This window comes from Microcebus murinus, chromosome 2, assembly GCF_040939455.1.
Source record: "Microcebus murinus isolate Inina chromosome 2, M.murinus_Inina_mat1.0, whole genome shotgun sequence".
Taxonomy (NCBI): Eukaryota; Metazoa; Chordata; class Mammalia; order Primates; family Cheirogaleidae; genus Microcebus; species Microcebus murinus.
Window position 1 is genome coordinate 50,469,334 of NC_134105.1, and position 26,839 is coordinate 50,496,172.

At 41.2% G+C, this 26,839-nt stretch overlaps 1 protein-coding gene across 1 annotated transcript in view; it reads left to right on the top strand.

Annotated features, from left to right (window-relative positions):
- Window positions 1-26,839, top strand: part of CACHD1 (cache domain containing 1) — a 205,381-nt gene that overhangs the window by 122,192 nt on the left and 56,350 nt on the right. Inside the window, exons 4-6 of the mRNA XM_012767130.2 lie at window positions 2,244-2,350; window positions 23,534-23,660; window positions 26,330-26,474. Coding sequence (XP_012622584.2) covers window positions 2,244-2,350; window positions 23,534-23,660; window positions 26,330-26,474 — 379 coding nt within the window. The remainder of the gene's footprint in view (window positions 1-2,243; window positions 2,351-23,533; window positions 23,661-26,329; window positions 26,475-26,839) is intronic.

Sequence of the window (26,839 nt, forward strand, 5' to 3'; positions counted from 1 at the left end):
TGTAGTATCTCGGTTATGCTAGCCACATTTCACATGCTCGGCAGCCACATGTGGCTACCGCATTGGACAGTGCAAAAGTAATACATTTTCATCATCTCAGAGAATTCCCTCCGACTGCCCTGTCTCCACCAGGGGAGGTAAAACAAGTCTGGCCCATCACCTATTTTTGAAAATTAAGTTTTTATTAGAATACAGCCATACTCAGTCTTTTAAATATTGGTAACTCCTTTGGTACTACAATTACAGAGAAGCAACAGTGGCAGAGTAATTGCAACAGACTTTTTAGCCCACAAAGCCTAACATATTATTATCTGGCCTTTGATTAAAAAAAAAAAAATGGTGAGGGAACAGACTTAGTGTGACTAGCTAAAGCATGGAGAAAAGTGAGATTATAGTGATGGTGCTTTTGCCAGCGTGCACCCAGGCGGCTGCTAATGTATATTAATCTCTTCTCTCTCCACCTGTGGCTTCTGAGGCAGCAGTCTTCTCGTCTAGACAAACTGGAACCAGGTCCAAGGGACAGCAACCACACTGAGGAAGCAACTGTGTCCTTTGAGGCATAGTCGATATTGTCCATGTAACTCGGTATCGGGTTAGAGCCTGGACTAAAGGTCTCTTAAAATCCAGTTATCTCCTCCTTTGAGATAACATAGAATAAAACAAGACTGTTTAACTTTTGCTGTTTAAACAAAGACACCATGTGTCTAGTCCCCTTGTTTATACAATCACTCTTATATATTACGTGATGTGATCAACAGATAAAGTTCATGTGAATAATCCAATGGATCTTGATTTCTAGGGATGTTTCTCCTAGCTTAAAGCTTCTCTTCCTGTGTTAATGGAATTGCATTAATGGCACCTGGGGCATGCATTTTAACTAGTTTTTTTTTTTTTTTTTTTTTTTTTGAGACAGAGTCTCTCTTTGTTGCCCAGGCTAGAGTGAGTGCCGTGGCGTCAGCCTAGCTCACAGCAACCTCAAACTCCTGGGCTCGAGTGATCCTTCTGCCTCAGCCTCCCGGGTAGCTGGGACTACAGGCATGCGCCACCATGCCCGGCTAATTTTTTTTTTTATATATATATCAGTTGGCCAATTAATTTCTTTCTATTTATAGTAGAGACGGGGTCTCGCTCTTGCTCAGGCTGGTTTTGAACTCCTGACCTTGAGCAATCCGCCCGCCTCGGCCTCCCAAGAGCTAGGATTACAGGCGTGAGCCACAGCGCCCGGCCTTAACTAGTTTTTTTAAAACCTAATTTCAGGTTGCATTTATTCGGGGATCTTGTAGAGCCTTCATGAGTCTTCTCAGTTATCTAAAATCCTAAATAGGTTACTTAGAAGTTCAAGATCTTCTCTCTTACTTCTGGATCAAATTCACCTAAAAATACTCTTAATGACTCTATATAAGTAAGTTAACACATTTTCCTATTATATTCTTTCAGATTGCTGTTCACTCTAGCAAGTGCCTCATGGATTACACTCATATTTAATATTTATTGATCAGCTGCTAGCCAGACTACTAGCATTGTTCTAGTTCTAGCACGAACATCACACTACCACTGAAAATGAAAAAGACTTTGGCCTTATTTAAATTACAATCTAGCAGGTACAAGCTATGTGTCATGTACTATGAGAGGAACTTCCATACATTAATTCTAATCTTTGATAGCTTTGGAAAATAAGTTTTATTATCTCTTTTTTTCAGATAAGAAAACTGAAGCTCAGAAAAATTGAATAATTTTTCCAAGGTCACCCGTTTAATAATGACAGAGCAGAGTTTCAAATCCAGATCACTTCTACTCCACAGCTATTCTTTCTTCTTTACTACTGTCTATTTTTGTCCTTGGTCATTGATTTTCAAATAGGATAATGTAAAGAATTCTGTTTTATACATAACATCAGAGCTCAAGTCTTAATTTTTGTAATCCTAGTCTGAATTTTGCCACCTAATTTCTGCAGGATTTTACCAGTAGTAATGACTCGAGTTCATTGGTGGGAAAAGTTGATTCGAAGAACAGTTTGCTTTTTAAATCTTCTTAGAATTGAACTTGATTTCTAAAACCTTCTAGATGCAGGTGTTTTTTTTCCCCTCACACAGTTCTGAAATGATTTTTTTTTAATATTTAAATTTAAATCACAATTTTACTGTGTATGGGCTGCCTTGTTTTGTATATAGTATGAATTATATATTTTTTTTTGGTTTTTCTGAATTGATTAAGTAATTGCTAATTCTCTTTTATGGTTTCAGATTTGATGGGAACTTTAATACCAATGTATCCAGAACAATTAGTTGTGATCGGCTTTCTAGCACTGTTAATAGCAGGGCCTTCAATCCAGGACGAGACTTAAATTCAGGTCAGTAATCTGTGGGTTTTATAAAGACTAACTGTATTCCACCACATGCAAGTTGAATAAATGTATTGCTTCAAATGTATTGCTGTGTTAAGTTTTAAAGGAAAATATTATATACTTAAAATTCAATATTTCTTGCTGGAAAGTTAATACTCAAAAGAGGGAAAGGAAGAAAAAATATCAAGCTGACATGTATTAAGCTTCTACTAACTATGTAGCTATGTATAATTTATATATATGGCACATGCCAAGTACCTTAGTAGGCTCTTTAATCCATTATCTCACTTCTTATGAGTTTTACATTTATTATTTTAAAAACCCCATTATCTTTGCAATAGGAGATGTTGAATTTCATTTGTATTCCCTATTTATAGTTTTTAATCTGTTTTGCGGTTTTCCGGAATAATAATATGAGGGCTTTTCTATTAATAAACTTAGTATAATATTGAGATTGAATTTTCTTCCTAGTCTCATTGGAACTCAGTCATAGGCAATGGTAATAACAATGAGGTACCTGTGTTTATATACCTACTTATAGCTCCAAAGTGACATGGTGTCTTTGCTTTCCTGCCCTGGAGTCCCACTACATATTTCTTCCCTTTTTGTCTTATGTACACCTGTTGATTGATGAACCTCCGACCCTAGAGGCTTCACCTGTGGAGAGCTGGAAGGAACTTTAGAAACCACACCATCTTCAATCTTCAGATTTTACCAAGAAAGAATCTAAGGTTCAGGAAACACCTAAGACATCCTTATTGCTGGAAAGACAAAGGATCCTTAAATATGAACTGTATTTCCCAAATTCTGAGCCTCTTTGTAGACATGTAAAACCCAAGAGCAAAGTGAGAGGATCAGAATATTTACTGTTAGGGTCCCATTCATTCTGAGTTCTGGAGAAGAAATTGTGGTCTTTGGGAATTATAAACACAAAGTTTGGGCCAGGTGTGGTGGCTCACGCCTGTAATCCTAGCTCTCTGGGAGACCGAGGCGGGCGGATTGCTTGAGGTCAGGAGTTCGAAACCAACCTGAGCAAGAGTGAGACCCCATCTCTACTATAAATAGAAAGACGTTAAAAGGCCAACTAATATATATATAGAAAAAATTAGCCGGGCATGGTGGTGCATGCCTGTAGTCCCAGCTACTGGGGAGGCTGAGGCAGAAGGATTGCTTGAGCCCAGGAATTTGAGGTTGCTGTGAGCTAGGCTGACGCCATGGCACTCACTCTAGCCTGGACAACAAAGCAAGACTCTGTCTCAAAAAAAAAAAACCACACAAAGTTTGGAAAGAATAAGCTATAAGTTTAATGTTAGGGATAATAAAACTGTAGCTGCTAGATAGATGAGCCAACCTAAATCTGCCAGGTATATATTATCTGGGCCAATATATAATGAATTCAGTTATTTTTTTATTGGTCAGATAATTTGGAAATCTCTGGAGTAGGTGGGGTTTACTACTGGAAAGGAGGCTAAAAGAGAATATGTTTCATTAAAAAAATAACAGAAGAAAGTAGATAAGGGCATGGAATGGGCCGAGAAAATTAGTTGTGGAAGATTCCACAGCTGGCACAGGGAACAAAGTTAGAACTAGAGTCTCTGGGTTCCCAAATTTGGTTCTTTCTCTAAAAAATGCTCAGTAACACAAGAGATGTTGCTGGGTCTGAAGACTAGAGATTGAAATAGCAATCATTGAATAGGATCAGATTTAAACATATTCTAAAACCATAATGTAATCCAACATTGCATATAGTTAAAATTTGTACAATTTATGTGAAGTTGTGGGATATCTATCTGAATTAATTTTTTAAAAAGTCAGTGCTTTATTTATATAAGATCTGCAAGGATCCACACATAAATGTTAGTAGTTATCTTTTAGCGGTAGAAGAGTCAGATATTTTTACTTCCTTATTAATTGTCTTATTTTAAATTAAGCATTCAATGCTTTTATGCTCAGAGGAAACTAAAAGAGAGTTATAGCCTACTTTCAAATGCATTTTCACTCCTTTCTGGTAGAGAGCACCTTTCCTAACACATCTCTAGCATGAAGCTCCGTCACCCTCCTGGCTGTGTGGAGGGGACAGTGACAAAGGGCAGGCTGGGGCAGACTGAGGGTGGTGTGTTTTCACTTGGGGTCCAGAAAGACGCCCCCTTGCTGGGATCATCCACCCGGGAGGATCTGGAAGCTGCTGCAGCCAGGGCCCCACCCCATTGCCTTGTTTTATGTCTCTTCATAGTTTCTGATAATGAGCGTAGTGTTGGGATCTAGCTTCCTCGTTCAAAGTGGTAGTATTATGCCTTTTTCTTAATGAATACAGAAGCCACTCTTGCAGGCCATAACCTGGAAGAATGGCCTCCTACCTGCTAAGTGGAAGGAATAGTTACAACTAGAAGTCATTCAACATATATTTTTTCGATATCTTCTTCATGGTCAATACTCTCCTTTGTACTAGGTCAGGAGCTGAAAACAAAGAGCTTATGGTCTAGATCTGGGAGACTGAGGTTTTCAGCGAATAACATGTGTGATGATCATGAGTGCTATGAAGGAAAAGTCGCCTGGGAGTGTAGGGGAGGAGGAGAGACTTACTATTTTATCTAAGGCCTCCAGGCTGAGGTCCGCATGGGTGTGGTTGTAAACACTGAGCGTGACTGGCAGCAGTGTACCCCAGGCCAGGGCCTTGAGTTGGGACGATGTTTGGTGTGCTCAGAAACTGTGAGAAAGAAGGCCACTGTGGTTCTGGTGGAGTGAACAATAGGGGAGAGGAGGTTAGGCCAGAAAAGCAGTTGAGGGCAGAGTGCCTTACTTTACTGGCCATTACAAGGACTTCGTATTTGCTCTGAATGAGATGGAAGAACACTGGGGGGTTTTACACAGGGAAGTGACATGATTTCACTTAGGTTAAAAGGCTTGCTGGCCACTGTGGCATGAGTAGTCTGGACCAGGCAAAGGTGGAAGCGAGGGAGACTATTTGGGAAGTCATTGCCAAATGCAGGTGGCAAATGATGACGGCATTAATAGTGCAGTGGCAGTGGAGGTGGTGAGAAGTGGTTGAATGCTGAATATGTTTTGAAGGTAGAACCAATGGGATTTGATGATTAATTACATGGTGGAAGGTGGAGGGTAGGGGGTGTGGGAATAAGAGGAGATTCCAGAAAGACTTGCAGGATACTTGGCTGCACACGGGGAAAGACAGAATTGCTGTTCACTGTGATGAGACAAGGGCAGTTTGCATGGGAGACAGGGAGTCAACAGTTGGAGTTTGTAAAAGTTAGGTTTGAGCTGCTTTTTTGGTACCTGAGTAGAAAGGCCTCATAGACAGTTGGATATACAAGTCTGGAGTCCAGAGAAGGGATAGAGATATAAATTGGAGATTCATTATATATAAATAGTACTTAAATCATGAGACTCATTAAGATCACAGAGCAAGTGACTGTGGGTAGACAAGAGAAGAGCTCAGAGGCTGAGTCCTGGGTACTTCACTTAGAGGACACTGAGATGAAGAGGAAGCTGAGAAGGAACCGTCAGGCTGGTGGTAGAGAGAGAACTAAGAGGGTCGTCTCTCTGAAGCCAAATCAAGAAAATATTTCAACAGAAAGGTGTAGAGATCAACTCTGTGAAGTAGTCCTGGTATAATGAAGGTTTAGAAAGGCTACCATAGGATTTAGCAGCATAGAGGTTATTGGTGAGCTTGACAGATATTGTTGGGAATAATAGCAGGAAAGGCTGGTCCTACAGGGTCCAAGACTGGAGGAGAGGAGTTGGAGGCAATAAATAAGCACATGAACTCTTGAGGTTTGCTTAAAGGAAAGCTGGCAGGCCATATGGCATCAAGAAGATATTTCTAAATTGAGAAAAATTACATCAAGTTTATGTGCCAAAGGGAATGATCCAATAGAGAAAGACTAGTGATGCAAGAGTTAAGGGGGAAAGATTGCCCAAGGTCTTTCCTTGATTAGGTAAGAGGTGATGGCATTACAAGGAGAGAATCTAGAAGCAAAGAGAGCATGTTCATAGTAAGAGGAAAGAAGGGAAGACTAAGTGGAGACAGATCCCCCTGAGATGATAGCTGTGAACTTGGGGATACTCCCTTCTTAGTGATTCTGTTTTCTCAGAGGACTGGAAAGCAAGCTCATCAGCTAAGAGTGAGGACCAGGGAAGAAGCATTAAAGACCCATTAGTTGTAAGTTTACCTTTTGTTAGTGAGGTTTTAGAGTTAAACTCAGCTGCACAAATAATCAGGAATCCCCCCAAAATGCTGATTTATTTCAGTGTTTATTTGTTAAGGGAGAGATAGTTAATGACAGTTTGAAAAGTCACGGGGTGGGAAGGGCAGAGGTAAATAGAATGTAGCTAAAGACCAGATCTTGAATTTCAATATTTCTGAGAGCATGTCTCAAGTATAACCTACCTACCTAATAAGAGTTGTTCTCAGCAAGGTTGACACAGCTAGATTTACAAGCAGATTTTGGCAATATTCAGGTATTTAAGAACTGACTTGCTTGTATTTGAAGTTTTGCGATATTCTGCTAGGCGGTGGCTACATCCCAAAGTCCACATACTTGAGCAGTCATTTGTAATATGAGAGGAGTGGGATATGGTGAAGGGTGACCTCAGAGTCCCCCCTTTTCCTCCTGTACAGCTCATACCCCCTTTTCAGAGCAGAATTAATGTACTCTGTAGTTATCACATGATATTTACATCTGTAAGATGTCCAGCCTTAGGCTCCTTCAGACTGTATATAATCCATCACTGGGCCCCTAATTGATAGCACAGTTTCAGATTGCCTTTCAGACTAGCCAGGAACAGACTCACATAAATTATAAACCATTCTTAGCTTCATTTATCCAAAACTAGGTCACGTGTCCATTCATCCAACACACATGTGTATTCTTTTTCTTACACCACTCCTGCCAGACCCATACTTTCTAAATTGACTCCTTGTTCCTGATTCTATTCAAATAACTAAAGTTTGACAGTACGTGTGTTATATTACGGTGCTGGTAATGTTTTGCTCAGGTTCTTTTCTGCTTTTATCCCTAGTTTCTCTCTCTCTTTCTCTCTCTCATTTTTTTCTTTTAAATTCCTGCTGAGCTATTTTCTTGTGCATGGCCTGATCCCTAAAGAGAGTTTATTTGAAGAGTCCAAGGAAAGTTGCCTCTTGCTCTCTTGAGTTATGCAATTGAGGTGAGAGTGGAAGTAGGAGTTAGTCTCTCTTGCTGAAAGAAAAAGTGTCTGGACTTTCTTTATTGTATTTGATTGAAAGAGCATTTGAAGTTGCAAACTTCGATCTTGGTAACGTTGCAGTCTTCATTGAGAAACAGGATTCATGGGGTGTAGAGAGCATTTATAAGTCACATTACAGAGGTAAAAGCTGCAGGATGTACAAGTGGGCCTTGGAGGCCACAGACCGTTCTGCTAATTTCAGCAGCTCCATCACCTTCTTCTATGAGTGACAGTGATTGGCTGTGTGCTGTAGGCCTTTCTCTTTTCTTTAAAATATCATGAAAATTATCTGTGCAATACACATTAGCAAAATCCTCCTAATAACAATGCAGTGAGGAAGCTACATTCTACCTAAAATAAAATAAGAAAAATCAGCTAAACTATATATTTCTCATTTATTTTTATGCCCAATTACCCCAGCTTCATGATTACATTAGTGTCATAAAGGATGTGGTTGTTTTTTATATAACATCTAAAAACTATTTAGTCACTTAGAAATCGAGATTCTTGAGCCTACATGATTCAGTTTATATTCATATGTATTGCATATTTATATGTACATACTCACACACAAAGTTAAGTTAAACAGACAGAGGGTCTTTTTCTTTACCCTGAATTCCCCTCCAACCTCTATTCCTACTACTGCAAACTACTTCAAAGTTTGGTCTTACAGTTTCTCATAACAACCCGATCACACTGATTGCAGAAGATTTTCTTAGCCATATATTGGCATACATATGTATATGTGCATACACACATGCTCTTATACTACACGTGATCATAACGGATACAGTTTTTTTAACTTAACAGATGTATCCTGAATATTCTTATGCATATATGTAAGTAAGTATATTTCTGTTAAATTAACCAGTCCACTGAACTGTCCCAGTTTATCACTTTGGGCATACCTTATTTTGTTGCTCTTTGCTTTGTTGCACTTTGCAGATGTTGCTTTTTATACAAATTGAAGGTTTGTGACAACCCTGCATCAAGCAAGTCTATCAGTGTCATTTTTCCAACAGCAGGTGCTCATTTCATATCTCTGTGTCACATTTTGGTAATTCTTGCAACATTTAAACCTTTTTCATTATTATTATATCTGTTAGGGTGGTCTGTGATGAGTGATCTTTGATGTTACTGTTGTAATCGTTTGGGGGCACTGTGAACAGCACTAATACAAGACAGCAAACTTAATTGATAAATGTATGTGTGTTCTGACTGTGTTCCCCCATTCCCTGAGACACAAAAATATTGCAGTTAGGCCAATTAGTAACCCTACAATGGCCTCTAAGTATTCAAGTAAAAGGAAGAGTTGTATAACTCTTACTTTTAGAAATGATTAAGCTTAGTGAGGAAGGCATGTCAAAAGCTGAGATAGGCTGAAAGCTAGGTCTCTTATGCCCAATAGCCAAGTCGTGAATGCAAAGGAGAAAAGTTCTTGAAGGAAGCTAAAAGTGCCACTCCTGTGAACACAGGAATGATAAGAAAGTGAAACAGCCTTATTGCTGATATGGAAAAAGTTTGTGTGGACTGGATAGATCAAAGGAGCCACAATGTTCCCTTAAACTAAAGCCTAATCCAGAGCAAGTCCTAACTCTCTTCCATTTTATAAAGGCTGAGGGAGGTGAGGAAGATGCAGAAGAAAAGTTAGAAGCTGGCTGAGGTTGGGTTCATGAGTTTTAAGGAAAGAAGCTGTCTCCATAACATAAATGTGTAAAGTGAAGCATCAAGTGCTGGTGTGGAAGCTGCAGCAAGTTATCCAGAAGTTCTAGCTAAGATCACTGATGAAGGTGACTAAACAACAGGTTTTCAACGTAAACAAAACAGCCTTCTGTTGGGAAAAGATGCCATCTAGGACTTCACGGTTAGAGAGAAGCATTGGCCTGGCTTCAAAGGACAGGCTGACTCTCTTGTTAGGGGCTAATGCAGCTGGTGACTTTAAGTTGAAATCAATGCTCATTTACATTCTGAAAATCCTAGAATTTCAGAATTATGCCCTTAAGAATTATGCTAAATCTATTCTGCTTGTGCCTTATAAATGGAACAAGGCTCAGATGACAGATAGCATATCTGTGCAGCATGGTTTACTAAATACTTAAAGCCCACTGTTGAAACCTACTGCTCAGAAAAAGAATTCCTTTCAAAATATTACTGCCCATTGACAGTGCACTTTGTCACCCAAGAGCTCTGATGGAGGAGATATAAAAGGAGTTGAATGTTGTTTTCATGCTTGCAGTCACAGCATTCTTTCTGCAGCCCATGGGCCAAGAAATAATTTTGACTTTCAAGTCTTGCTATTTAATATAAATACGTTTCGTAAGGCTATAGGTGCCCTAGATAGTGATTCCTCTGATGGATGGATGGGCAAAGTAAATTGAAAACCTTCTGGAAAGGATTCACCATTCTACATGTCAAAATGTCAACATTAAAAGGAGTGTGGAAGAAGTTGATTTCAACCTTCACGTATGACTTTGAGGAGTTCAAAACTTCAGTGGAGGAAGGAACTGCAGATGTGACGAAATAGCAAGAGAAATAGAATTAGAAGTGGAGCCCGAAGATGTGACTTGAACTGTTTCTTGTGGATGAGCAGAGAAAGTGGCTTCTTGAGGTGGAATCTACTCCTGGTGAAGATGCTGGGAACATTGTTGGCAACAAAGGATTTAGAATATCACATCAACTTAGTTGATAAGGCAGCAGCAGGGTTTGAGAGGATTGACTCCAATTTTGAAAGAAGTTCTGCTGTAGATAAAATGCTGTCAAATAACATTGTGTCCTATGGAGAAATCTTTTGTGAAAGGAAGAGTCAATTGGTGTTGCACACTTCACTGTTGTCTTATTGTAAGAAATTACCACAGTCACCCCCACCTTTGACAACCACCACCCAATCAGTCGAGCCATTGACATCGAGGCAAGACCCTCTATCCACAAAACAATTATGACTCACTGAAGGCTTGGATGATGGTACACATTTTTTAGCAATAATGTATTGTTAAATTAAGGTGTATACAGTGTTTTTTTTAGACATAATGCTATTGCACCATTAATAGACTACGGAATAGTGTAAAAATAACTTTTATATGCACTGAGGTGGCCCTTTAGCGTTGTATTGGTTCAGTGACAACTCTTTGTTATTTATAGCACATTCTTATTACAGAATTTTAATTTCCTATGTCAGATATCTACTTGACCCTGTGCTGCTGCTTATTTATGTATCATATGCCAAGTGCCCAAGCCAATGCCTTGCCCATAGCAGGTATACAGTACATTCTTACTGAATGAAAGGTGCTAGGATTTTCTTTGTGCTTTTATCTCCTCATCTTTATAAGGGAGTAACCAAGACTTTTGAGGGACCTCAGTGAAGAAAAGATTGTTTTTGTGTTTTGCTGTAAGGTAGCACACTGGTTTCCTTAGCTAAGCAGCAAGTTAACACACATAAATGACCCAGGTGTATGGAGTGACAGAGACTGTGCAGGTGAATAAGAGTATTCTACATTCACACGAAACTAGGGTGAGTCTGAGCACACAGCATACACAGGAAAATCAATCCATTGCTTCTCAGTTCTTAATAAACCATTTTATACCTTCATTTTATTCTTACCATGGAGTCCAAGTATCAGTTTCATTTTATAGATGAGAAACCATCCAGAGAAGTAACTGATCTACCTAAAATCAGCGTGCAAATTGTCGGTATTGACATGACTACACATCATGCGTCCTGACTGCCCTGAGATAGAGGCTTAAGATCTATGTCCATAGCTGTATTCTACCTACTGACACTTGAGACTCTTTGTATCTAAAGCCAAACCTATAAATAACCTCTCCACCCACCCAGACTTCCTCCTTGGCCTGTGTGTTCCATTAGGTCAGTTAACAGTAGCTTCATTTTACTAGTTACCTAAGCTTGAGACCCAGAGTAAATGGCTCTCCCTCATGAAGAGCTTCTCTCAGGTAACAAATGTATGGAAGTTACTGTGCCAGACACCAAGATAACTAAGACAGAGCTGCTACCCTCAGAGAACTCACAACCTAGTTGTGTATATATGTGCACATTGCAGTGAAGGGGAGAAAAATCAACACACAAGTATGATTACAATATAGTGCCAGGTGCTGTAAGCCTGGGGCGCTAAACCCAGGTGGCAGGCTCTGCGCTGGGTCTTAGAAGATGAATAGGAATTATCCAGGTGATGTGCTTGTGTGGCAAGTGCACATCTTGGACTCTGTAAAATGTGCAGCTAGAATGGATCATTGTTTAAAAGGAATTAAGTATCTGGCCGGGGTGGTGGCTCACGCTTGTAATCCTAGCATTCTGGGGAGGCCAAGGTGGGCAGATCGTTTGAGCTCAGGAGTTCGAGATCAACCTGAGCAAGAGGGAGACCCCTGTCTCTACTAAAAAATAGAAAAAAATTAGCCGGGCATGGTGGCTCATGCCTGTAGTCCCAGCTACTCGGGAGCCTGAGGCAGGAGGATCGCCTGAGCCCAGGAGTTTGAAGTTGCTGTGAGTTAGGCTGCCACCACGGCACTTGAGCCTGGGTGACAGCGTGAGACTGTGTCTCAAAAAAAAGGGAATAAGTATCAGAAAATGAGAGTAGTGCTACACCAGATTTTAATGGGTCGTTTATATCATTCTGAGAAGTTTTGTTTTGGCTTTAGTTTGGTTTTTGTTTTGACTTGTTTGTTTTTTTTACCTTGAAGGCAACCAACTAACAGATTTTAAGGAGGGGGAAGGCAAGAGAGCTTTGAGGAAAGTAAAAGAAAGTGTAGTTAGCCTGAAGGAAGAAGCAACTGGGGGCAGACTATTTAGGTCATCCAAGAGTGGGAGTTGGGCAGTGGAGAGGGGCCATGGCCAGATGTGGGTTGAATGGGATGGCAAGAAGTGAGGAATCAGTGTAGACTACTCTTCCAAGTTGCTTGGCTGAGCAAGGGGAAAGTTCACTGAAAACTTAGGACATAGGAAGGTTTTTATTATTATTCCTGTTGCTAATATATATTTTTTTAAGTTAGAGAAATTTGAAAGTGTTTATATGCCAAAGACAGAGAAAGAGTTTAGGAAGCTAAGCAAACAGCCATGATAATGGAACTTCATGTCTTGGGTTAGTTACCTGAAACACAGCTCATCATCAGTCACCTGAGGTGCTTTGCAAACAAACAAAAGTATTCTTGGGTCCCCTGCCTAGACCTAGTGAATCTGAATGTTGTCTTGGGAAAGTTTGGGAAGCTGTAGGTTTCAAAAATTGATTGTAATGGTCATCTGGGCTTGAGAACTATATTTTTGTTAATTTTCTTTTATTCCTTCCAGGAATGTTTGAAGAGCACCTGGACTTTTGGGTCCTCTGGGAGTGTCTACTAGAGAGGGAGAAGAGCAGCAGATCCCTACTAATTTTAGGTTATCCCAGAAGCTTATTATAGATTCTCTGAGTCCATGACCAGGCTGTCTGAACTGAATTGAGGGCAGAATGGACTGGTTGTTTTTGCATTATATAATTAGCCTAGAATGGACGTGAAGAAGAGCTGTGAGTGTGAATCAGAAATTTGAGGATGCCCTCTCTTTAGTATTCAACTAACATAACTACTGGGAGATAGGAAGGGATCATTTAGTTAGTCCCGGGAGCAGCTTTGGTCCACCGTCATTAATTGAACTTTTTCAATGGGGCCTAGCTAGTACGATCAGTATGGCACTGAGCAATGTGGTTCCGGTCTCATTTAGGACGCTGAGTTTGAGTCACTCTTCCTTTCTGAACCAGAATATCCTTAGCTATAGAATGGTAATAATTATATCTCTTTGCTTAACTTCTACCTTCTGGCTTTTGCTAGCTATTATACACTTTGAAAATTAACATATTTATGCCTTGGTTTCCTGAATAATAAATAAAACCTCCCACATAAGGTGGTTGTAATAACTGAGACAAGGCATGTAAAAGCTTTAGCAGAGTGGCTGGTGCGTGGCCTGGTACTCGCTGTGCTCGCCACTCCGGGAGCAGCAGAGCCGTTTATGGTGGTCCCTGGAATACGGCCCCTCCAGAATAGTGTCTGGCGGAACAGTGCTTGGGATGTTAGTGTGTTAGTAAGGAGTGGGAATTGGAAAGCTGGGATAAGATACAAGGCCAGAAATGTTGTTTGGGATCCCCAGAGCATTATTTTATTCTCCTCTAAAATGTTTGCTATTGCACAGAATATTACTGAAAGGTGCTAAGTAAGTTCTGGTCTGTTGAGGAAGTGTGTGTGTGTATGTGTGTGTGTGTGTGTGTTTGCGCGCATGTGCGCGCACGCCTCTGTGTATTTAGGACAGCTCTTGTGTTTTCTATTTGACAGGCTGTGAGAGGTAGGCAGCTGTGTGTGTGTGTGTGTGTGTGTGTGTGTGTGTGTGTGTGTGTGTGTTTATTTCTTGAATGGTATTAGGCTGAGTGTCAGAAAACCTAGAGTTCCTTGAGGTGGGAGGAAACTAGCTTTCCATTCTGTTCATTTTCTTTTCCTACCTCTGGTAGGTAATATTGTTGAGAAAAACAAGTCACAAGCTAACTACAATCCATCTCTTTCCTAGAGATGGGGTGGTTTGAGGGCAGGCAAGGAGTTTAGAGGACATGGTTGGTTTGTTTTGACTGGAAAGGCTGATGACATAAGAACTATTAAATAGTTAGATGTGAATGGTGAAAATGGAAGAAAATATTTGGAGGCCAGAGAATCTGAGGCCCACGTGTTAGAATTATCCAGAGAGTTTAGCATGCAGGATGCTGGAGGATCTTGAGACCCAACAAGTGGGAAATCAGGAACTCCTGAAGGGGGGGAAAAGGCATATTTTTTCAGCTGTTTATCTGGCAACAGTTCGTGTGCTGTGGTTGAAGAAAAATAAGCCAACAGCTATTCCAAAATTGTTGGTATTTGCTTAGAATTAGCATAAAACTATTAGAGAGGTATAGTCAACTTGTTGAAGGACAGTCAGGATAGGGATATTACTCACTCAGCATTTTATGGTACAGAAATCACATAGCTCCTATATTCAAGAGCCTTCCTGTTGGGATTCTCTGGGCAAGACCGTCCTGGCACGGTGGCAGGTGCTGGAGGTCAGATCTAAGAGCACCTCTCTCCCCCGCATCCTCACCTGCATTTTTACTACTACCTGCCAAAAATCTTCCCTTGGTTTAGTAGAAAGTGTTGTGGACCCCAAAGCAAAAGGTATAGTTGCTTATGTGCCTTACACATAATCAGGACTCAATAAATATTTGTAAGGAAGGAAGGAGAAAAAAAAGCAAAATGATTTACTAAATCTATTGTTTAGAGTTTGTCTCTTATAGTTTTTGTTTTGTTTTTTAGAGACAGGGTCTCACTCTGTTACCCAGGCTGGAATGCAGTGGCGCAATCACAGCTCACTGCAACCTTGAACTCCTGGGCTCAAGCAATCCTCCTGGCTCAGCCTCCCAAGTAGCTGGGACTGCAGGCACTTGCCACCATGTCCAGCTAATTTTTAATTATTTTTTTTTGTAGAGATGGGGTCTCACTATGTTGCCTAGGCTAGTCTTGAACTCCTGGCCTCCAAGGATCCTCCTGCCTCAGTCTCTCAAAGTTCTGGGATTACAGGAATGAGCCACCATTCCTGCCTGCCTGCCTGCCTGCCTCTTATAGTCTTAACAACAATACAGTCCTGGTTAAGTCACTTCACCTGTCTCAGCTTCAGTTTTCTCCTCTGTAAAATGACAGCAATTATATTGACTTTATACAACAAATTGTGAGATTTCAAAAATATAAGCGAAATGTCTAGATTGATGCTTGACCTATAATTATGATTTTTATCTAAATCTTATCTCTTTCTTTGTTGATGGTCATCTGCTTGGCACCCTGGACATTTTTAGTTGGTAGAGTAGGCTTAAAGAAAGAGAGTTGGGTTGGCTGCACTGTATCTTATCAGTTGTTTCATCCAGATACCATAGTTCTTCAATGTTTTAATTTTCAGGAGCAGTTTGATATTTTATGAGCTGCTGTGAACAAAGTAATTGATACAAAATAGAGGCAGTGCTGACCTTGGAAACAATGAATATCTTGATATCTTCCTGCCCCTACATGAAGTGCACCTTCATAACTACCAGGGGACTATCCTTATAGTGAAATCTCCTTTGTTATTTTTTCCCTCTTCCCCCCTCTTCCCCCCTCTACTCCCCTCTATCCTCCTCTCCCCGCCTCTTCTCCCCTCTCCTCCCCTATCCCCTCTCCCCTCTCACCTCTTCCCTTTTTCCTTCCCTTGATGGGATCTCACAGTGTTGCCTAGGCTGGTCTCAAATTCTTGGCAATCCAAATTCAAGCAATCCTCCCACCTCAGCCTCTCTAGTAGCTGGGACTATAGGCACAGGCCACTGTGCCCAACTATAAGCAGATTTCTAATTCATATGGACTATTAAAACTAACAAGAATATATTGTCCCTTAGTGTACAGACAGCCTACCCCTTCCTAAGGGGCTCTTAGGTAGAATTGAGAGGTTTATGAAGTTGGTTGTTAAATATATTAGATCTTTATTTTAATTAACCTCTAATTCAATTATAAATTAAGGCAATAATCCACAGTGTACTTGTTACACCAGTAACGTTTGTCACCAAAGAAATCATGGCTATTTCCATCTCACATAACAGTTGTTGAATGTATCTTGAAATACCATGTATGCTCATCACGGTTTCCACATTATAGAAGGTATTAGATCTATCGCTAAATCTTTCTTAATATATTAATAAGGAAGTACATATATTGCTATAAACTTAAATTTTTGATATTTTGAAAATTATTTTATTATTAGAGGTTTTTGTTTTTATGCATTAATAAGATTCTGGCTTCTCTAGCCCACCAAAGCATTCATGGCACAGTAAGATTGTCCTGAACTTACAACCAAATACAAAGGTTTCCATTACATAGTCTGCAGCAAAATTCAAAAGCAAAATTTTTAGGACCAAACCCAACTTCTGCTGGCTACCTGGTCTGCAGGGCTGTATCCAAGTAAGCTATTAGGCATCATTCCTGCTTTTAAAAGACTGACATTAAGTTTTCTCTATCATGTTCATCTAAATAACCTTTCCTGGTACTGTTTGGACATTATGTGTATATAGTCTTGGGTCACTATTAACAGTCTCAGTGCTGGCTTATCCCCTCTAAGTCAGTGGGAAGTGAGCATGTCCCCCTTTTTTCCTTTCTTTTTGTATAAACTTGATTAAAGCCAGTTGGAAGTTTTTTCTTCCTCTCTAGTTGTATAGCCTCATACATCCTTCCTGTCATCCTTTATTCTTTGTCGTCTTATCACTGTTCCCTTTGGTTTCTGAAGGGTCTTTGGGAATACCTTGACAAAATCCACTACTTCACAGATGAGGACATTGTAATGTCTCGTGTGGGACAGAGCTGAAAAGCCTTGGCCAAGGACATTGTTCATTCTGCCAGTACCGATTGAGAGCTTACGAAAGCCCAGGCCTGTGGTGGGCACTAGGAACGTGATAAAATTGACTTGGTTCCTGCCTCCATGGGACTTACAGCTCCTCTATGTGAGAGATACTAAACAAGTCACTACATCGAGAAATATACAAAAAGGTTACCAATTTTTGCTGTGAAGGAAAATACTGGGTATTATAAGAGAGAATAATAATTGAGAGTGGTCAGGGAAGGATCTCTGAGAAAGATAAATTTAAGGCAAAAACCTGAAGGATGAAATAAAGAACTAAATGAAAAGTGGAGAAAAGAATTATCCCAGATGTAAGGAATACCATGTGCAAAGGGCACGTTTGTGGACCTGCAGGAATTAGCTCAGGATGTGCAGGGTGGTGAGTTGAAGAGGCGAAAGGTAAAGTAGGAGGAGAGCAAGGGGCCAGGTCAGGCAGGGCCTTGTCGAGTTTGGATTTAATGCTCGAGTTTGGATTTAATGCTAGGTGTAGTACAGTGGGAAACCTGGAAGGTTTTAGGCAAGGCAACAATGAGGTTTGGTTTACATTTTAGAAAGAAGCCTTTGGGTGCTATAGAGAACAGAGTGAACTCAAGGTCAGACAGCTTTGCCAGACTTAAGAGATGAGACTTGAACCTGTGGCTTCCCATTCCAAGTCCCTTCTGATTTATCAGGGTCTTTTTTCTAGTTGATAAGTACCTACCTGAATTAAGTAGAAAAATAGCACCAGCCCATTTCCGAATGACATTCTAATGCCTGCTGTAGTTGACACCTATGGCTCACATCTCTACCCTACTGAGCACTAACAAAATAATTAAGAGGTCTCAACTCTCTAGTTTCTCAGTCATATTCCATCTCTTATCTAAAATATTCTGCTTAGTGCTTAAGGTCACTCAGAGTCACGCTTTCTGTAATTACTGCTGACTCCGCCTTCTAAGTGGTAGCTTGTATCTGCACCATTTTCCAGGTAAGCCAGCCAGTGGGGCAATGGCCAAACCCACAACATTAAACTTACTAAGCTGGTGTGTGCCAGCTTTAGCAGTTTAGTTGTTTTTTCTCATAAGATTAAGTGCTCAGTCTAGCCTTATGTCTTATTTCAATTATGAAATCATTTCTTTTTATTAAGTGTCTGTTTAGTTGTATTTATTTACATTGTATATTTACAAACTAATATAACCTGTTGTTTTGATTAAGAAACACCTGCGTGTTTATATATTTATTCTGCCTCTCAAGAATGCTCAGTGAGCTTTTATCTGCTGATTGCTAATTCATTTCACCATGTATTTCTTGACACACGGAAGTACCGTAGTGTTCTGGAAAGAGGTTTAGAAGCAGACATACCTAGATCAGTCAAATCATGGCTCTGCCCTTGTGGCCTTAATCAAGTAAGTTCTGCATCTATGAAACAGGGATAAAATAACAGATCCATAGGGTAATTATGAAAAGTAGCACACTATATATGAAACTGTTTCATATGGTACTCAATGTTTTCACTGTTTTATTATCAAAACAGCTTTCTTGAGGTATAATTGATATCCAATAAACTTCACATGTTTTATACATACAGTTAACACATTTTGACATGTAAAGACCCGTGAAATCATCACACGAGCAAGCTTTTTAATCTCTCTGTTTAACTGTCTATTTCTGTGCCAGTTGCATTGACAAACTTTCTTAACCAAGACAGTGGTCTTTGGAGAAGGGAATGTTTAGCATTTTAAGACAGATATAAAATCATCATTGCTTCTGTGTTGATGTGGTCACAATATTAAATTTATTTTTAATTGGATTTAGCATTAGAAAAATAAGATTTTAGAAATTATCAAACAACAGTAAAGATCATTTCAGCTTGTGTACTGCAGATTCCAATCCCACAGTTCTCAGAGAATGCGTGTCTGGGGAAAAAAGAACTGGGAAATTCTGCTTTCGGGACACAGAGATGAGTCAGATATAGATCTCACCCTCAGGGATCTTAGAATCTAGTGCTGGAAGAGCTAAAACTTACCCATAACAGCAACAGTACTGAGTAGAAGGTGGGAAGAGGTAAAATGATGGGGAGGATTTTCAGAGATGCAGTAACTTCCAGTGTGGGGATAAACTTCCATGAGGGGAAAATACATTTATTGCCTCCTTCACTTGTGTCTGTCAGACGTAGGTGTGGAGAGCAATTTAAACAGATACAGACCCTGCCCATTAATAGCTTAAAGCTGAATGCTGTGCATCACGGCTGGCGGGTTGGGTGTGTGCCCAGCTTTTTTCCTGGACAGCTTCCAGCATCTTTGAGGAAAGAGTGAGTGTGCAGGACCCTGCGCTTGGACACCAGCCCAAGCTGTCCAGTGGCCAGACACCTAACTGACTCGTGTGAGCAGGGGAAGCCCCCTCTGGGTTGCCTGTGTGGATAATAAGGCTCTCATTCACCTCCGCAGCTAGGTCAGAGAGCGGCCCGCCTGGGATGCACGCACCACATTGATAGATTACTGCTGGGCCCTGGGGGCCTCATTACCATCAGATCCATCATCTTCTGCTAGTACCAAATAATAGGTGAAATTTAATCAGATGCCAAAGAAGTCCTCAACAGGAGAATTTGAGAAACCCTCCCTGATGCTGTGCTATAGCTCGGGGAGGATTATAAAGCAACCAGAATGATCTTCTGTGGTGAGACCAAATATATCATGCACTCTGCGAGTTCTGATTTATTTTTAAAACATTCTTGCTCCCATTGGCCCCCCTTTTAATAGTTTCACTGTAGCCTGTTTATTGTTACAGATGTTACTTTTAAATGAGGTCATTGAGCTTTCCTTTACTTCCAAAGGCAATGTTTGCCTTTTTATTGCGGGGTTGGCAGGGCTGCCTGCAGAACAGTGCTAATGTGAGATTAAGGTTAGGGCTTCAGACCCCAGGAGACTAGGTGGAGCAAAAGCCTCTTCCATGTTTACACGTCCTCAAATCAGCCAGACGTCTCCGGGGGGCAAGTTTCCTGGCAGAGCGGTGAGGAGACGGGTATTGTGGTCACAGGCCGGCTTGACTCTCGTGGCCCCTCCTTGCCCACTGTGAAACCACAGGCATGTCAAAAAAGCTCTCTGAGCCTGTTTCCTCATCTGTAACTTGCAGATGATAATTTATACTCCCACGATTTTTGTGAGGATAAAGTGTGAACTGCTTGGTATGTATGTTGGCAGGATCTGGGGACGGTAAGAGGAATAATTGCTAAAAGCACCATGCTTTGGAAATGCTTTAAGGCCTATATGTATTAATAGTATATTTTGCAAGGCTTTGTTGAAGGACCACTGACCAAATCTAGCTTGCCACTGCTTTTTGTAAATAAAGTTTTATTGGCACACAGCCACACTCATTCATTTACAAGTGTGGATGGCTGCCTTCTTACTACAAGGGCAAAGTTGAGTCGTTGTAACAGAAACCCTATGGAGTGCAGAGCCAGAAGTATTTCCTACATTGACCCTTTACAGAAATTGGCTGACCACTGTGCCAGGCCTAAGGAACGTTTCCATGCAGAGATCTGATCATTTAAAGCAGTGAGGAACAGGGGATGAATGGGAATTCTAAAGTGTTCCCGCATGTCTATGAAGTTCACTGCATTCTGATTTAATGTAAATGCCTGAAGCCTTAGTGCATATTAAAAGATTGGTTTGTTAAGGAGAGAATTAAATGGCATGTGTGCGAGCATTGGCACAAGGCTTGGCATGTGCTTGTGCCAGATGTTTGCCAGAGTAGATTCTCGATTTTGTTCCATCAGGCTGTGCCTGGGCATAACCCTGTCCGGCCCTGGGCACGTGTTCCTAGAGGTGGGCAGGACGATAGAGGCAGCACTGTGTGTCACTTGTATGACACAGTTGCATACTGTCCCAGCAGTTTTTTTCCTTTAGAAGTTATTGTTAATGATCAACATAAAATGAGGTTTATTGACCGATATTTTTATCTTTGCTTTATACTTTGGAATTGTTCCAGTAACAGTTGGAGCCAGCACGAAAGCCAGACCTGAGTCTGTACCTGCAGGAAATAAAGATGACACTGGCATTTTAACACTGACTGCATGCTTTAATTGCTGTCATGTTTGTTAGTATTTGGAAAGCAATTAAAATAATCACGATGGCTCAAAAAGATAGACCTCAGAAAACAAATTACTAATGGCAGGAAGACCTCTGCAAAGTAAATGAAACTTTAAAAATGGTGAGCCTCATTCAGATGGAGAAAGGGACAGGAGCTGAATAGATTGTCACTCTGTGTTCCACTTCATACAGGGCGACAGCAAATGATATGCACCTATGTACACTGTCCTTTGATGAATTATAAAGAAGAACTTGGCCTCTGGCCTCCTGTCTTGCTAAGCCGGCATCTCCTGTAGTGACCCTACTATAAAGTGCTCACTTCCCTGCCCTCGCACATGGGTTGCATCTTGGGAGGTGGTTCCATTCTCAGGCTTTCAATTAGACTGTGGGTAAGAATTTAATCTTTTTGATCTCTTTGCCTCCATCCCACAAAGCAGTTCTGTGCCCATGGTAGGCCCAAGAACAAATGAAGAAGAGTTGATCAAAGCCAAGTGGCCACAAGGATAATAGTGGATATATCAATAAATACAGTGAACTAGAGGCAGCTGGGCCTTACACCTGCCTGTCTCAATAGGAATTCAGTCCAGCTAATATGAGCTACCATGGCAGGCTAGCCACTATCCTGAACACTAAGGAGAAAGAGTGGGCCAGTGTCTTGCCTTCTTGGAGTTCACGATGCTGTAGAGGATGGAGGCAGGCGTGTGACTGTGGCACCAACCATCTGACTTACCGGGGAACCATCACCCCGCTGTACCCTGCAGACCTTGACAGGTCCCATTTCAGAATGTTAATCCTTGATGCTAAGTATGGTATAAAAACATAAAATTAGTCACCCCTTAATATTTAGGGCAGAAGGATTTGGTGAGAAATACATTAGAATCGGAAGAGCTATGTTTGAGATGTAATCCTACAACCTACTAGCTATGGATATTCATTTGTTCAAGAAATACTTACCATACTCTCACTGTGCAAGTATTGTCCTGGACTCTAACGAGACAAGATCATGTTCCTGATGGCATGGACCTTAAAATTAACTGGGGATGGGAAGAGAGGAGAAGAGTGCGCTGGTATAAAACAAATAAGATCATTTCAGATGGTGGTAAGTGCTATAGAGAAGATAAAACATGATAATGTGATAAAGTGCCACTTAACTTCTTTTAGCTTTAGTTTCCTTGTTTACAACATGGAGATAAGACCACATGTCATGTGTAAATTTATAAAAATTGATGAAATACCCTGTGTGAAAGCTCTTTGTCTATAGTGAGATAAAGGTCCATCCTCCTCATTGGAGTCAGCCTTTGTAAAAAGATCCTTATTTTGTCACCTGGATGTTAAGAGCATAATGTAGTTTTTAATCAAATACACCTCATGCATTCCTTCTTTTTGCCTTTGCTCAGACTCCTCCCTCCACTGAATTTCTGTTTCATTTCCATCTAAATAATTCTGTTGTATATTGGTTATTGCAGTAGGGCTTGGTTTTTGCTCCTCTGTGTGTATATTGCAACATATGAAGCAGTGACCTACTCATAGTAAGTGTAATGAACAACTGAGTTGGTTTGGAGCAGAGCGAAAAGTGCACAAGAGCTCAGAGAAGGGAGGGGATTCTGATTGTGAGAGACAGTCAGAAAGACTTTGTGGAGCTGTGGGTCAGGATTGCACACAACAAGGTGGCTGGCTCTTGGGGCTGAGCGAATGGCAGCCACAGATGATTGGCAGTGGTGCAGTATTCACAGGAAGAGAGGCAGATGGCAGGATGGGGGGGGGGGGGGACACAGGAGCCGGGACACCCAGGTTTGACTCCCAACTCAGTCATTTATTGATGAGGTCTTTAACAAATCGCACACTCTAAGCATATTTTCTCAACTCCAAAGTAGGGATAATAATACCACCTACATCCTAGGGTTGTCTTATGAGTGAAATGAGATAACATAAGGAAAGCCTCTATCCCAGCACCTGGCACAGGAATTATTCCGTAAATAACAGCTTTATTAAATGATTGTGCTTCTGGCCTTTCAAGTACCACGTATGCCACTTTCCTGATTGTGAAGGGAGACAAGCGAAGGTAAGGGCGAGGTCTCAGGTCTAGTCCCTCTGGAGACTAAGCCTATTAACATCACTGTTTTCTACTGCTAGAGAATGTCCCCTAAGCCAGCAAGCATATGCTGGCCCAACAGGGACCCGTGCGGGGAGAGGTGAGGTTCATGCAAATGAATCATTTGTGCTGGAAAACTAATCCAGGACATGTAATGTCACTATACGATGTTAAGAATAATAGCCTCACTTAACTGAAACATCACATTTTCTATACATTACATTTTCTATTCATGGGGCATTTTTTAAGAGACAGAAAGAAAATGATTCATAGAAAATTTACAACCTTATATCTAAGTGGGGTTTCTTCATACTACAAGCAGTTTATGCAAAACAGATGCCTGAGGAGCAGTGCCTGCGTGCACCTGTGGATCTGGTGGTTATATTTCATCTTCCTCACTCCTCCAGTTCTTGCAGACAACCTGAAATCCAACCCTGGAATTAAGTGGCAGTATTTCAGTTCAGAAGAAGGAATTTTCACTGTTTTCCCAGCACACAAGTTCCGGTGTAAGGGCAGCTATGAGCATCGTAGTAGGTAGGTTGACTTGCTTGCTAAAGTTTTCAATTGTTGATTGATGGATCTATATGAAATACAAACTTTTCATTTCTACACACAGCTCTCCCTTTAAGCTGTGGCTTCAAATTTGTACTTGTTCTGAAGTGATTTCACCATCTAATACGTGCGGGCTTGGTAATGCTGGGGAGGGGCAAATGATAAAGCCTGGAGCTTTTCTGTAACTACCTAACAAGCCAAATAAAACACTATGTCTACTAAGGAAGTGAAATCGCCTGAGCACCTGGACTGTTTTGAGCTTCAGTCATCTTTGTTGAAACATAAACCATGGTACTTTCTCTATAGTGCGGCCCTAGAACATAACTTTGTGACATATCGCAGTTGAGTTTATGGCTCTCAACCTCCCTTTCTGTGATAATGTGCTTGGCCATACTTTTGAAATTTACATGAAAATGTCAACTGCTAGAAGTTTCAAGCTTGTCCAGAAAGCACTGGATTAAAGATCACTAACATCCTGCTTTTCTCGCAGAAATGACTTGAGATTGTACCACGTAGCCAGAAGGGCAGTAATGGTGAGATGATTTGTATGACTTGACTCATTAATTTACAGAACCCCTGAGGCAAAGGCACCCTCCTTTTGACAGTTCCCCGTTTGCAGTGTCAGATGCCTGATGCCAAAACATATGGAACCTAGTGCAAGGTGCCCACTTTTCATGCCACTTTCTGGAGTCAAAATGAATAATCACTTTAGCTTCCCTTCATCTTTACTTTAAATGATATCTAGGATTTTCCTCCAGGGCAAATACTTCTTCTGTGCCTTTCCTAAGAAACAGGTTTCTTCTGTTCTCTCCCCAAACGTTCTGGTGAAAACCTGGGTATCTTGGACACTGGATCAGAAATCATGGCGTCGGCTTCTAAGTCTGGCTCAGCTAGGAAAGCAAAGGGCCACCATGAGCCATCAAATTTTGCTTCTAAGAACACAGTTTAGATGGCATTCCACTTTTAATGAAGCACCAGTGAAGGATAGTTTAAAAGGGAAAGACAGAACCTTGTCAAAATCAGCATTAACCTACACCAGGCAACTTAGGTTTTCATGTGTCTCCACCCTTAAATCTGCATTAATTCCACCCTCGAACCTCTCTCCCATCTTGGCTAAATAATTCACCTTTCTCTCCTCCTAGATTGCTATTCCCATCCGTTTACTTTCCTCCGATGCCTTTGCAAGTTCTCTGCATCCCTTGGAAGTGTAGAGTGGATTTCAGAACACAGCGACGCAAGGAAGGAACTGGTGGCTACCAGTTCATACATTTAACGTTACTATTTATATATCTCCCTAAAGGTAGTTTTTAACAACTTAGCGCGACAATGCCAACACCTATCCTGGTTTTCATTTATGTGAGTTGAGGTGGAACAAAGGAAGTGTGTCATTTTTAAAGAAAATCCTCTCGCCTAGCCAGGAGGATCTAAAATGTTAAATATTTGACCTAGTTGTCAGGGTTGAAATGGTCAGATTTTCCTTCTTTTCTGTTCCCTAATTTATTTCTGTAGCCGTCTCTCCTGGCTTCTTTTTATCCCATTTCCCTACCAGCTCCCTGGTATTGACTAGTGAAAATATAGTGGTACTTTAGTATCAAGGCAGGACATTGGGCCTGAGAACACTTAGTGTAAATCTGGCCAGAGTTTGAGGGTTTTTTGGTACTTTGCCTACATTTATTAATTTGTGCCCAGGCTTTTGTGATTCAACTGGCATCTAACATTTCACGGGAAAATCTAGTGTTTAAGGGGTGTCAATAAAGGAGAGAATTCTCTTGAGGCTGATTTGCTTTCTTAAACTCCCCCTAATTTGTTCCAGCTTTAAAACTGTGAATAGAGACCTCATTAAACCTCTTCTCACAAACTTTCCCGCATTGCCCATTAGCAGAGGGCTGCTTTGATAGGAGGCATTTCTCCTTTGTGGCTCCCCTCATCCTTCTTTTTCTTAATGTTGGCAAACAAAAACTTGGCAAGAAGATTGGCTATCACAGGCTTGGACAAATTTTGATGGCACAATTTTAAATGCTCTGATAAGGGGCCTTTTGGTGGCTGACCTGTGTGAATTGTTTCAGTGCAGAAAGGAAAGGGGCCTCTTAGCAGAGGCCTTTGTACGAGAAGAGAGAAACCAAACCTGCTATTCAGAGCTGCTCAGCATGCTCAAAGGTTGTAAGCTGCCTCACTCCTAGCAGAGCCCCATTCTAAGTCTGCAAAGGAGAATCCAGCCCTGGCAAAGGGGACCTTTTTTCCCTCCTCCTTGGCCTATCTCTCAGTCCAAGGGGCCACCCATTCCACTTCCAGTAGCGGAATGGGTAACAGTGGGCAGTGTCACTATGCAGAATTGAGAGAGTTGACTTTCAAGTGTGCTGAAAAAGCCAGCCTCCCAAAGGCTTTGCTTCTGAAAAACTTCTCTTGGTTGCTTCAATCTTTAGAAGGTGTGAGTCCCCAGTCCCTGTTCCGCAGGCACACATTGTTGTCCTGAGGTGGTGTTTGCATTCCGCCAGTATGGTTTCTTCTTCTATGCTGATCTCTCTGTCCTTGTGCCATCCCTGGAAGAACACATAGAGACCAGCATGCCCACACGTCTGTAGTGTCCACAACTGTGTTAAGGGCTTTTACCTAAACCAAGACTGACCTTAGAGAGCTTCTCCTCCCTCTAGACCCGTCTACGTCTCTACAGTCCGGCCGCAGTCAAAGCACATAGTAGTGATCCTGGACCACGGGGCTTCCGTCACCGACACCCAGCTCCAGATTGCCAAGGACGCTGCTCAGGTCATCCTCAGCGCCATCGACGAACACGATAAGGTGACAGTTATCCCGGCGATCCCTATGGCATGGGGTCCTCCCTAAATGCCTTCTTTAAATTACTTTATTGTTTTGTGATATACAGATGCTCCTCGATTTATGGTGGGGTTAAGTCCATCCTAAGTTGAAAATATTGTAAGTCAAAAAATGCATTTAAGGCCGGGTGCGGTGGCTCACACCTGCAATCCTAGCACTCTGGGGGGGCCCAGGCGGACGGATCACTCAAGGTCAGGAGTTTGAAACCAGCCTGAACAAGAGCGAAGACCCCGTTTCTACTAAAAAATAGAAAGAAATTAATTGGCTAACTAAAAATATTTAGAAAAGATTAGCCGAGCATGGTGGCGTATCCCTATAGTCCCAGCTAC